Source organism: Drosophila albomicans, chromosome 3 (genome assembly GCF_009650485.2).
Source record: "Drosophila albomicans strain 15112-1751.03 chromosome 3, ASM965048v2, whole genome shotgun sequence".
Classification (NCBI taxonomy): Eukaryota; Metazoa; Arthropoda; class Insecta; order Diptera; family Drosophilidae; genus Drosophila; species Drosophila albomicans.
The window spans coordinates 40,197,764-40,212,791 of record NC_047629.2 but is presented as its reverse complement, the minus strand read 5'-3'; the positions used below and the strand labels follow the sequence as shown (position 1 = coordinate 40,212,791).

The following is a 15,028-nucleotide window of genomic DNA, read 5'->3' as shown; positions in this document are numbered from 1 at the left end:
ACAACAAAAAAATGAATACAACAAATTTCTACCAAAAATGAGCGAAATTTTTATTGACATTTCTAAGTATATAAATTATACATGAACTATATATATACATATATATTTAATATACATAGTTATACAAGCTAAGTTTAAATATTCATTTTATACAACAGAAAAACCAAAAAAGAACAAAAAATATAAAAAAAAATCTATTTAATTTGTACAATAACGAATAATTAAATACGTATACAACAATTAATAACAACAAATTGAAAAGAAAACAAGAAATAATAATACAATATTAATGTCCATCCATTTTTGAAGCGCGACTTTAAGTTTATGAAAAATGCAATTTTTCTATGTCCTTTCCATTTACGCATAATTGTAAGTTCCACATTAGCTACCAAACAACAAAAAACAAACTTATACTATATATTGATATATAACTAAAATATTTATAATATATACACACACACATACACCAACACATATTCGTAATACGCAAAACATGGAAATTGATAAGCTGTTAATTAGTTAATTGAATTGCAGTTATCACAAATTTTTGGCAATTTAAATATATGAAATTTATAAACAAAAGGACAAAGGAAATGAAAAGTCGCAGCAACTGCTTCGAGGTGTATCAACGATAAAATATGCTTGCGAGTTATTTATATAGCATACTCACACACACACACATACACAGACACCTACACACACACACACGCATATCTATGTATTTTACACGTATATACTGTGATTTATAAGAAAACGCTTCAAACAACAACAAGAACAACAAAAAAACAAAAACAAAACAAACAAAATGCCAATGCAGAATTCAAATTGCTTACGCATAAAAATGAAAAGTTATTAACTAAATAAATGCACAAAAAAATAAACATAAACGGATGCAAAAGTCTTTTGTCCTTTTTCTGGCCGCAAGGCACAAGAGCTCTTGTTATTATTATTAGCGGACCAACGAGGCGTATGCGCAATATTCATTGACTGCAGCAGCGTAAACGAGATAAAGAGATGCGACGAATCGAGTGTCAACAAAGGTCAGCTAATGGTCGTCTTATTACTCAAAATGCATAATCCTACAACATATATCTGAAGTATACACTCTCTCTCTCTATATATAAATATATATCGTTATATATCTGTTAAAGCCGTTGACACACTTTATGATTAACCATTTCGAATTGAACGTAAAACGTAATCCGTTAGCTTACACTTTATAGCAAATACACTAGAGCAGCTCAATCGAAATCAAATAATAAATTGTAAACTGCCCCGAAGGCGGCAGTCGTAGTTCACACACATACTTACACACATCTACATACATAAATGTATATCTAATCTATATGTGTAGTGTTCTTATAACTTTAGATATGAAACTTTCTATGCGAGTCCATTAAATGCAAAACGTTGCCAATTGATGGTCGTTTAACTGGCATATTAAGTAGCTAAACACTAAACAACAAAAATATTCTCTACACACACAATACATACAAAAAAATACATTCATTAGTTGTAGCAAAAACAAAACATAAACTATGATTATAAACGCGTTCAAACTTTAACTTTAACTATAAAGACCAATTGATTATAAGCTAAATTATGTAGTTAATTTCCATATAAACTTAGTGTATAGTTCAATCGAATTTAATGTCACACAATAACAAACAATACCCTATAAATTGTGTAGTGTTGATAAACGACAAAATTGTTAAACTCTTATGTATAATTTTTGACAAATAATTGTACTAATTTTTTTTGTGTTACTAATTTAAGTAGCTGTTGAAAACGTTCTTTAAACTTTAGTGTAATTGTAAACCAGTGTTGTGAAGCGCTCATTGAATCATACTCAAAGGTTGTTTATGTGGCTAGAATATTCGCCAAAGTTGCCTTTCTTTATTTTACGCATAATTCAGAAACAATTCAATATCAATTGTGAAATTTGAACGAACAAGTCTGATTTTTCACTAAACTGTCTTAAAGTTTGTCGCTTGATAATTTATTTAGGATTAAAATAAAAGTTAAGGGTTCCCTTTTGTAATTTTAATGAAAAATTCGAAAAAGATCCTTTGTCAATTTGGAATTTGTGTTACTAACGAAAAAGACTGATTTTTCTCTAAGCTGACATAACATTTTAGGTTTTACAATCGATTTAGGATTCAATTCAAAAACTAGGGTTGTCATTATATGAATTTAAAAGACCAGTGTTGTCAAGCAGCCTTTCAATGCTTCATATTAAATTATTTGAACACTCAATTTAATTGTGATTTTTCACTAAACTGTCTTAAAATTGTATATTTTACAATCAATTTAGGATTAAATTAAGAGACCAGGGTTGTCATTTTATATTCCACAATCAATTTAAGATTCGATTAAAACACCAGTGTTGTTAAGCAGCCTTTTAATGCTTCACATGAAATCATTTGAACACACAATTTAATTGTGCTCCATTGCAAATATTTCATTTTTATTCGACACACAAAATGGAACTGCGAATAGTCATCGAGGGTTGGCAAGTTAACAATCAATAGATCAATCAGTTGTTGTAACCACTAAAAAGTTAGGTGCAGTTAGGAATTGTTGCAGTTGCCAGTTGTTGTCTCCCCCTTGCTTTTTGGCTTACTGACAGCGAAACGAAACGAAACGAAACGAAACAGCAATGAGGTTGTCACAAATGGGCAACGTTGACAACTCTGACGTGGCGTGTCGTTAAACAACACTGTGGTTTGACAAACAACAAAACCACAAGTCTGACAACTAAACTAACTAAAATTGCAGCTGCACCACCGCAAGCTCAACAACAACTATAACAACAACGCAAAAAGTGAAAAACTGAAAAACAAAAAAAAAAAAAGCGAAAATAGCAAAAGCAAAAGCATGCCGGAAACCCATTGCAACGAGAACGACAACTAAAAACTAAAAACCGAAAACTTATTTATTTAGAAAAAAGCAGTTACTGCTCTTCCTATGGCCAGCAGCAGCAGCAGCAGAAGAAGAAGAAGCAGAAGCAGCAGCAGCTTTTATAGTTGTTGCTGTTTGCTGTTGCTTCGCTGCTCGCTAATGAAAACAACATGGCGCACAGAGCTTTCCGAAAAGCGAAAACTAAACGTAAGCCAAAGTTGATTGGCGCCACACACACACACACACACACAGAGTGCTACACACGCACGCACACACACGCATAATGGGACAGACAATAAGCAAACGTCTGGCTAAGCCACGCCTCGTTACGTTACGTCACGTTACGTTACATCAATTTTTGTGTTTCCGCAGGAAATGCAACTGCTACAACACACACACATTCAGTTCTTGCTGTTGCTTTAGTTTGGAGTCGAAGCCGTTATCCGTAATCCGTTAGCCATAACCCGTCACTTCTTAACCGTCGTCGTCGTCCCTATCTCAATCCCTATTCCAATTCCAATCCCATTCGCATTCGCATTTTCCCCGCATTCTGTTGTCATTTCAATATTGGCCCCAGCGTATTTTTACTTGCTGCAGCAGCTGTGACCGAGCACAACGGCAATGATAACACAGAGCGAAAGCGCCAAAAGGAGACTGCTCCTCTCTCTCTCTCTCTCTCTCTCTCTATCTCTCTTCCCTCACATTGTTGTAACTGAGTTTCATTTGGGGTCTGGTTTGGTTTGGTTTGGTTTGGTTTTGTAAACGGAGCAAAAACGGCGACAACGCTCGTTTAATAACCAAGCGTGCAGCATTTTGTGTTTTCATAACCTGCGCTCTAGTTTAGCTCTATTTTTGTCGTAGTTACTCACACTCCAACACACACACAAACACACACACACATACACCCACATACCATACAATATAGTCTATATACCTTAGTTAGCTTTTTGGGCTTGGGCTTTACTTATAGCATTTTACTATATACTCTTGCATTAGTTAGTCTCGTATTTGTTTTCTCTCTCTTTTCTTTTCTAGTCGTATCTCGAGCTCCATAACTCATAACATTTATATACCTCAAATACTCTCTCACTACATACAACTATATATCTATTTTATACTAATCCTATAATCGACATATATGTATATGTACATCTATATGTTTATATATTCCACTTAGCGATCAGTCTTAATTATTTTGTCTTAGGTATTTTTAATGCCCATTATATAACTTTAACTCAACTTAGTTGCCTAGCGCATTGTCTTTGCCGTCATCTACTAAAATCACAACTCTTGCCACTCTTTTGCCACTTACAGTTGATCTAACCAATGGGCAGCTGACACCCAACAACAATACACCGCTGCTAACACAGGCGCTATCAGGTAAGAAATAAATCTGGTCATGCACTAGAAAGATACGATGATGAAAGTATTTTAAATCTTATCTTAAAATATGCTTCTAATATGAAAGTTTAAAGTTACTTTAAATATATCTTGTAGAAATTATAGTGCAGAACATTAAATATAGATAGAATATATTATATTTCAACCATAGTAAGATCCTCATTTCATAAATGTATTAAAGCTATGAAAGCATAATAACTGTTAATATCATACTCAGCTATTATCATGAAGCTTTGAAATTAAGTCAAGAACATGATGCAGTCAAGTATAGAAAGTAGAAATAATATAGGATCAACTAGAAATACTTAAAAATTAAAAGTTGTATAAATAGTAAACTGCATAAAAAGAATGAAAAAATAGAATATTCAAAGAATTCATTCAAGAATAGATTGGATAATTTGTTTTTTTTTTTAATTTTAAAAGTTTTTAAGCTCCTGAAATTTAAAAGACTTACACATTGAGTGATTACAATGTTCTTTTGGGTTTAGATTTCTTTTCAAAATTTAAGAAATCAAGAAATCATAAAAAAAGCAAAGATATTTTATAAAAATGTGTATATCCTTAAAACTTCCAAGACATGATCAAATTAATTTCGATTCTATAAGATTAACAAAACACTTATTCAGAGAAATTTTCAAGTAATTTCACATAAAGTGTATGTGTGTGTAGGAATGACTTTTTAGCAACTATATGATGATATATATATATAGATACATCTATCGTATTAATAGATATGACTTTTCAGCAATAATATGATATGTAGATAGATATATGATGGCAACTATATTATGATATATTATATGATGATATAGTTGCTGAAAAGTCATACCTATTGATATGATTGGTAACTCTATGTGTTCTGTATAATTCTATATCATATTGAATGCAATGACATAAAATCTAGAATACAAAAGATTCAACTCGTTGCTTCAGTTGAGCTATTGAATTGAATGTTCTGGTAGAGAACTAATCCTAGTCATAAGCTTTGCAGTATTATCATCACATAAGTAACACGTTTCCCCTCGCCCATCTCTCGTTCTGGCGGTCTTGCAGTGATGAACAACTACCAGGCGGCTGCGGCAGCTGCACACAGTTTTGGTCCGTCGGCCTCGCCACATGCAGCGGCTGCCACCACGGCCACACGGCAGGGCTTTCCGTCAACCAACTCGCCCGGACCAACCATTGACATGTACAGCTCGGCCGGAGCCGACAATGTGGGCTACGTCCAGGCAACCAGTCCGCAGCCATCGGGCTTTCCCATTGCCGTTAGCCGTGCCCCGTTAAACTACAGCCCGGTAAGTGAGCAACAGAAGTTGAGGGTTTCACTACCCTAAATAAAAAAGAATACTAAAAAAGAAAAGAAAAAAATAATAATAGTAGTGCATACTTCGTCTCGGTCTGTGGGGTGCTGCGCGTTATCTAGGCCCAGTCGTGGTCCGTTAACCAAAAAGAGAAGAAGAGAAGAGCAGAGAGCAGAGAAAGCATTTGAGCTATCATCATCTGAATCTCTCGCCTTACACACAGCTCAACCGACAAGACAAGTGTAGTAAAAGTAAAAATTAAAAAAATAAATAAAATATATCATCATCAAATATATTAGTTACATAGTTATATATTTTGCGACCTTCTATAAATATTGTACTATGTGTTTCTCTTTCATTTCGTACAGATTTATTCGTTGAACTTTGCGATGGCTAATATATAAAAAGACTGATAACCCAAAAAAAAAAATAACAAAAAATAAAGCAAAACAAACAAAAAAGCAAAAAGTATATACAAAAAAAAATACAAAAAATATACCATATATATATAAATCGAAATATATATATACATATATAACTAAAACAAAAGAAAAAAAAGAGAGAAAAAGAAAGTAATAAGAGTATATAACAAACGCAGTTGCACAAGGTAGGCACACCAACAAAACTACAGCGTGTTTTTTTCCAAATAACAATTTCAATTATTTATCAAAAAAATATTACAACAAAAAAAAAACAAATATAGTTCAAAAAATCAAGTAAAAATTATGTATGCACGTCACAAGCACAGTTTTCTAGGCCGTTTCAATTAATATATTAATAATATTACTATATTAAAACTCTTATGATTTATTTACAAATTCTATACAAACATTTTCTACTACATATGTATTATATAAATATTAAATCTAAGCGCAGCCACAATCATACATCACTCATTCATACATACATCATAAAGCCTTGGGCTGTGTTTTTTCGATGAAGAATGCGGAGACAATTCAATTAATTTGGCTTAGCATTGGATTAAGTGATTAAATATGAAAATTTGAATTTGACAATTTCTACATTCTTTATCGAAATACAAAACTACATACATACATACGACACATACAAATTACTGAATAATTTTTCTATCTCAATACTTTTTCACTTTACCTAAATATATAAATTAAATATATCTATATATATATATATATGTATGTATACCTATAAATGTTGACAAACTTTCTATATGTATGTGTGCATTAGAGATGCTTCACGGAAATTGTATTTTATTTGAATAATTTTGGTGTATTTGTTTTGTTCTACACGAAACGTTTATTTACAGGGACCACTAATTCCTGCGGCATTTACAAATGGATACCATTAAAAGGTGGCGCCGACAACCGCAATGACAACAACAACAAACAACAACAACAACAATATCAACAACAACAAGAACAAGAACAACAATAGCAACAGCAACAGCAACAACAACAAACGAGAACAAAAATAGAGCAGCACACAACAAAACTAAAAACTACAACAAAATGACAAGAGACACGAAAAGTAACTGTAATGCTGCAACCACACACACACACACACTGACACACACACATACACAGAACACAAATACAACATTAATTTAAAATAAAAAAAAATATACAGTTGGTATATACTAATATACTGACATATTATATACATATATTTCTACATTTTGCAATTTGCAAAATCTGTTAAGCAGCCAAGCAAAAATCCAATAAACCAAACGCAAACAAACCTACACACACACACACACATATTACAATTAATTAATTAAAGTATATACATATATATACAACAATATATATATATATAATAAATCTATATATAAAAACAAATGATAGAACGCAGCGCAAGCAAACAAAAAAAAAAAAAACACAAAAAAAAGATGCAGAAAAAAAATTAATTTTAATTTAATGACAACAACTACAAACAGCCAGCGGAAGAAGAAGCAGCATAACAACTACAACTACAACAACAATATTACCAAATAACCAACCACGGCAGCCGCAGCCACAACCCTGCCACCTACTCCCCCACTCCTCCCTCTCCCCATCGCAACTCCCTTCGTAGAGCCAACTGAAAAAGATGCAACGTGTGCAGCAAAAATCGTTTAAAATGCAAATTAAACGAAACTGCGTCAAGTGCAGCGATGGTGGAGGCAGAGGAGGAGGCGCAGAGGTAGGCGTGGCCCACACACCAACACTCACACACACACACACAGGCAAAGACAAACACACTGCAATATGAAGGCCAGCCTGGAGGAGAAACGATGACAACATTGTGCCAGGGGCCGAAGCGTCACCATTTTTAAGTAATGAGAAAACCAAAAAAAAACACACAAAAAATACAAAAAAAAAATACCAAAATGTAAACTATAAAAAGCTGAAGAAGAAGCAGCAGCAGGAGCAGCAAAAAGGCGAAAGGAGAAAGTTGAAAATACCAAAACAAAACAAAAGAAAACAAAAACAAAAAAATGTTGCAATAATAGCGAAAATGTTATTATTTAAATGCGTATTATTATTGAAAGCAAATGATTATTATTATCATTATTATTACAATTCTTAAATAATTAAGTTGTAACTTTTAAAGTTAAAGTCGATATATATATATACTTCTATATATATACAAATTATATATACATATTATATACATATACTTATAAAGAAAACTGCAATATATACAAAAGATAAAAATTACATAAATCAAAAAAGCAAACAAAACAAAAACAAAAAGCAAATAATAATAATAATAACACACAAAATTATTTGTTTTTTCAAACGAAGCACTTCATGAGATCCAAAATGTAATGTTTGCAATGTTATAAGTTTTTCTTTTGGGATGCGTTGGCAACCCTGTCGCATCGTATTGCATGTTTTCTGTTTTATTTTGTGTCAGTGGTAAGAAAATCAAAAGAAATCGAAAATTGTGCTAAACAATTAGATGCAAAAGTTATCATTATGAATTTATTTTAAAGTACAACAATCTCGTTTATTGGCCAAAATGAATAAGATGAGGAAACTTATGTAAAAAGCAAATCACATCGATAGCATCGATGGATAAAAACAAAATCTAATTAAATTAAATGTGTTAAATGTGTTGAAGTTCTGTATTATTTAAAAAAAGAAAAGAAAAATGCAAGAAATGAGGAAGGAAAAATTGCAACTCTTTTGTGTTCACATTGAAAGCAAATGAATAATGCTAAATAAACAATGGATAGTTAGACAAATATGTTAAAGCATTGCTGCATTCATTATCAAAACAATGAAAGCGAAAGCGAAAATCGAGAGTGTGGTTGAAATTTTTGCATAACTCTCGAGGCATAAATCAATTTATTTGCACACGATAAAGCAAAAATCTATGCATAAGTATATAAGAAGAAAGCATATAACACACACACACACATACACAACCAACACATATACACTTAAACACACCCATACAAACTGATGAATCAAAAGCAAAAAGAAAACAAACTTAAACAAATTACAATCTAAGCGCATATGCAAATATAACACAATGAACTATTATACATACAACAATATATTATATTTAAGTAAATAAAATATTTATAAAAAGAATTACCAAAAAAAACCAAAAAAGACAAATGCTGAGAAACGCAAATGTTTAAACAATTAACTAAATACTTATGTATGTAAACAAAAAAACAAAAAACAAAAAAAGCCAGAATTTGGATGGGTAATCAATGAAGGAATGCAAGAAAATGTTGAAAAGAAAAGCATATGAAAAGCAGGCCACGTTATGTGCAATTAATTTTTCTAGTCGCGCCGTCTCGCGTCCTTCATCGCAGGGATACGCAGCAGGACGATAGAAGGAGGGGTCAAGAGCAGTGGACTAGACGATGCTACTTGGGGGGCGTAATAGAAAAATATATTTATATACAACTATATGGAGTATTCAATTATTGGAACAAAACAAAAAAACAAGAAAAAAACCTAAAAAAAAAAAACTATCTGACAATTAAGTAAACACAACATTTGTTACACACAGCAAGTGGCAAAAGCAACCAACAAAACAAAAAAAGAAAAAACTAACAAAAAAAAATGATTAAATAAAAAAATGAAATGTATTGTTCTATAATTGACAGAACAATAACAAACAATAAGATGCGCTTTTTGTCTGTCTGAGATTTTTTGCACTAGGCGACATACACAACAACAACAACAACAACAACAAAAAGAAACAAATTTAAAGAAAAAACTAAAAGAAAAGCAGAAAAACAGAAGCAGATGCAGAAGCAGAAACACAGTGAAAATGTTCCTTTCATAACTTTTTTGCCAAATTGTCAAACCAACGCTCTCCAGGACTTTGCCGATGCAAAGTCTCGGACCAAAATAGAAAAGACAAAACCTATATAGGAATGAAGATGACAAAACAACAACAACAAAACAAACAGCATATATACGATTATACACGAATACCATACATATATAGTTATACAAATTACAAACAAAAAAAAAGAGAAAAACAAAATGAAAAAAAATAGAAATGCAGTGTAATATATAATAGCGTTTATAATGTTGACAAAGCAATTCTACGATTATAACCCAAGAGAAACCCAAACACTGAAAAAACGGATATGGAAAAATAACTTTACCAAAGCTTTATAGCCCGTAAAGATATTTAGCAAAGAAGCACTTGGGACAAAACATTTCATTAATTTCGAAATTTTTCACTTGTCATTTAACATTTCACTTGATTTCACCCACACACACACACACATACACACACAAAAATTCACTGAATTGGGGACATAATTAATAAATATATATAAATAATCAAAAAAAAAGAAAAGAGAAGAGAAAATAAAATGGAAAAATGAATGATGAATAAACACAACTTTTAGATAGGCGAAAGTAAGCTGCTAAATTACATATTTATATATACATATATTGTATATGAATCGGCTAGAGGCAATCCAGAATCTATATAGATTAACCGAGCATTGGTGATTGCTGATTGTCCAGCAAGGAAACAAAACAAAAACAAAAACAACAAACACATTTTACTTATGTATACGTATGTAGTCTCGCATACGGAGTGCATACTGTATCTGCAAGGGAGTCAAGGCAATGGTTACTTTAACGCTAACTAAACTATTTGTTAATAAAAAAAAAGTATATATATATATGAGAATAATATTACAGAATAAACAATAAAATCGCAGAGGGGCAAGTATTCGTAATCCAGGTAAAAAGGATGCGAGGAAAAGCGTTTGGATAAGCGAAAGAAAAACATGTTATATTTGCATAAAAAAATAAAAAAACACAATATATATATATATATATATGAAAGCGTAACTTGTAAGGCAATATACATACACATATATAAATTAAATAAATAAATCAATATATTTTTAAGACACGTTCTAAAAGCAATAATTGAAAACAACAACAACAGCAAGATGACAAGAAGAAGAAGAACAACAACAACAACAATTGCAGCTAATGTAAGTTTAATGGATGAATTAATGAGAAAATAAAGCAAATGGAATACATTAAATATACACCAATATATAAATATACATATAAATATATATACACCTAAAATTATATATATATACATACAAAATATATATATATATATATATGATAAATAAATATTAATAATTACGAGTGTAAAGCGACGAACGCATGAACTGCATTAAAAGTGGAAAAGCAAAGTTGGGAGAAGTTAATTCTCTCTCTCACTTACAACAAAATATGCATATTGTAAATTACTTGTAAACATTTTTTGACTGTCCTAGAACAAAATACGAAACTGAAAACAATTTAGAATCGGTCTCGCAGTGTCGTCTATATCCGACCCCTTTGAGACTGATGCATTCTTAAATGGCATCCGAATAAAAAAAAGTCTAGAAAACAATTCTCAGCAAAAAAAATACACACAAAATAAATCAAATCATTTCTGTGGGCAGCTCTAATGCCACATCTCGTATAGATCGTATGCTAAAACTTTGCTGGCCCAAAGTATTCACTACAGAAAGCTAGTTTAATTTTGTTTTATGTTGTAAGTAGAAAACCGAATGCCGAATGCCGAATTTCAACCGGAAATGGTCCGATGCGGAAACGGAAAAAGCGCAGCACGATGGCGTATCGGGTTTTTTTTCTTTATTCGGCAGCTGTGCGACCCAAAAAGCGAAAAGACACAAAACGGGATACATTTTTTTGTGAGGGACTGTTGTTTAAACCGGTTGAGCTGAGCAGTTGAATCGGTTATTAAAATAAACTTGTGAAAAACAAAAAACAAAAAGAAAAACAGCTTTAAGCGTACTGTTGAATTTTTTCTAGCATTTTTCCCCCTGTTAACACGTTCGTTATGTGTAGAAGAAGAAGAACATGCTTTATACAAGACAAACAACATATTATTTTGTAGTGCTCTATATTGTTAAACGAAAAAACAAAAACAGAAAAAAGAACTCAGCTACAAGAAGAACAACAACAGCAAATTATTGTAATAATATTGGTATACCGGATCAACAACAACAACAAAACCAACAACAACATTAACAACCAAAAGAAAATGCGTCCTTGTAACAAAATCAATTTCAGTCAATTAGATAAAACATAAAAGAAAAAACCAAAAAACAACAAAATGTTACAGCTACAAACACAAAGACAACAACAACAAACAAAATGAAAACACATTTAAGAAAGTAAAACAAAACAAAACGAAACAAAAGAAAACCAAAAACGACAATTTTTTCATTATTTTTCTACTGAAGGCGTCGTCGAAAAGGACAGTCATTAGAAAGAGATAGCAGCTAGAGTTAGGTGAAAAGAAGGAGGAATAGAGAGAGGGGAAGAAAGAGAAGGAATTTCGACGGCGCAGGCGCAAAAGCTTTAAATTGAACATAATAAAACAAAAAGATGTCTCTTTTTTATATAAATAGTGAGGAGACGAGGAAGAGAGGATGAAAAACGTGTATAAAAATAAATACATAAGTATGCCGTAAACAAAGATTTTTTAAAAAACACAAAGCGATATAAGAACACATACTTACTTTAAGCTAAATGCCGTTTTTTGAGTCGAAAAGTCAATTTGTGGTCGCGTTTTTTTCGGTGAGAATTCAGAATAGAATTGGATGGAGAGGACACGACGACGAGACGTATGAAGTGAGTGTAATACAAAACGTATGTAAAATAGTTTTAATGTGAGAAACCCAAAAAAGAAAATATTTGAACAAAAGAAAACAATTACGAAAAGACAGACAGCCAGACAAGGGTAAAAGAGTTTGGCGTGTAGTTACAACTTATATACGACTTACTTTCCGTTTAATTCTATTTATGATTATTACGATTACGATAACGATTACGATAACGATAACGTTTACGAATAACGATCACCATTATTATTACACTTATTGTCTTATATAAACATATCAGTTCTTATTATGTGTATGAGTAATTCGCCAACAATACGATTACGATTACGATTACGATTACGATTAACGATAAAGATAATTCAATAACAACAACAACAACAAATTAACAATTAACTAATCGAATATCGAAGGACGTGACGTTTCTTTTTATATATATACCAACAACACATGCAAACGCCCCTCCTCCTCACCACAACCCCCTTTGCAGCCTGGAACTACGATCCGAATCCCATTGAGGAGCGCATAGAGAGGCACGTTGGGACGACGCAATATTGTGAGCCTTGTACACACACACACACACTCAGACACACAGACATGCTTTTATATATGTATGGTAGCAATCAATTACTGACATCAGACAATTCTCTCTCTTCAGTTCTTTATATAGACACATATGTACATACACCACACCAACACACACACACCTATACACACACACTTGGTAAATGCATAGAACAAAGAAAAACAATGATGGGAATGGAAAAACAAAAACCTACATACAATACATACGAACGATCACTTGACTATTTTTGCTATAAGTAAGAAATTCCCCCCAGGAATGTGTCAGTTTGCAGTTGGTACTCCTACTGACAAAAACACCTTTACTATATTGACAATATCTCTTATATATTTTACACTATACTATATGGAAAAATTATATATTAATATATACAAGAATACAAATAAATAATAAATACAACAAGAAAACAAATGGATTAAGCTAAAAACAAAAAACCAAAAAAAAACAACAAAAAAAATACAAAAAATAAAGAAGACAAAGCGAAAGCGGATGAAACGCGAAGGCGACGTTAAAATTGTATTTACAAAAAAAAAAACAAAATGGGTAAACCAGCTAAATGAAATCATTTTAATACTTTATACACGATACAAGTCGAAGGAATCTTAACAAAAAAAAACGTAAACGTAAAGCTAAAAATTTAACAAGACAAAAAACCAGAGACAACAAATTGAAGATACATTTATAAAAACCCAAAAAAAAAATAAAATAAAAAAACAAAATGCGCAATATGAAAGCGTACAGTTTGTAAGTATTCTACTAAGTAAGTAAAAGTAATTAAGAGCGACAGGCGCAAGAGAATGAAAAGAAAAGGAAAGAGCTAATTCAATTAAGCACACACAGACACATATATTGCGTGGTATCTTTGAGTCGGTCAAGCACATGTTTTTTTGGATGAACGCGAATACTTTAAACGGAACTTTAATCCCAGCCAAACGCATTGGAACTTGGCATGAGAATCGCAGAGAAGAGTCGAAAGAAAGTGAGCGCAAAAGGAATGGAAATGGAAATAGAAATGGAAAGGCGTCGCCAATGTGTGTACATAAGCTCTATATACATATGTATGACAGTGTAATAGTTATGAGACAAACTGATGCAGTACTACACTTACAGCAAACTATACAAGGTAAATAAATAATAAACATGAAGGAGAAGAACAAAATGAAAAATTAAAAGACAACCGTGCGAAAGCCATACACATAAATAGAAGCATAACAAGAATTTAAAAGATACAAACAACAAAAATATTATTATAAAGATGAAGAAAAGGACAAAAACAACAAAATAATTACAAGAAAAACAACAATTTTTTCATTTCTATAAAGAAATCCGGTAACGAATTTGTATATTTACTATGAGAAATACCACAAAAACAAAAAACAAAAAGTAAAGAAAAACATATATATATATGATCAGCCCAAGAACTATTCATACGAACGCAAATATGCCCATATATACATACATATAAACACGGATATATATAAATATATATATATGTATACATATATATATATATATAAATAATAGTTATATAACCAAGAACAACAAATAAACATATAGTTAAATTCAATAATGTTAAGCATATGATGGATGGAACCGAACAGAAAAAGCGGACGGACAGACAGACAGACAGACGGACAGGCGGATGGTTAAAGTAATTCAATTATTTATAAGGACCCTTGGACAGCAGCAGAAGCAGAAAGGAAACATAATATGCGGCCACATCAAGTACATTGAAATTAA

The 15,028-nt window shown here is 31.7% G+C and overlaps 1 protein-coding gene across 5 annotated transcripts in view; it reads left to right on the top strand.

Annotated features, from left to right (window-relative positions):
- Positions 1-14,029, top strand: part of LOC117568929 (RNA-binding protein Musashi homolog Rbp6) — a 224,186-nt gene extending 210,157 nt beyond the window's left edge. For 2 of the 5 annotated variants that reach the window (XM_052003653.1, XM_052003657.1), the window contains 3 exons: positions 4,216-4,282; positions 5,345-5,597; positions 6,889-14,029. In XM_052003653.1, coding sequence (XP_051859613.1) covers positions 4,216-4,282; positions 5,345-5,597; positions 6,889-6,930 — 362 coding nt within the window. In that variant the 3' untranslated portion in view covers positions 6,931-14,029. Of the gene's footprint in view, positions 1-4,215; positions 4,283-5,344; positions 5,598-5,971; positions 6,211-6,888 lie in introns of all 5 variants that reach the window. The other 3 variants (XR_007954721.1, XR_007954722.1, XM_052003654.1) reach the window with 3 other exon arrangements.
- The last annotated feature ends 999 nt before the right edge of the window (positions 14,030-15,028 follow it).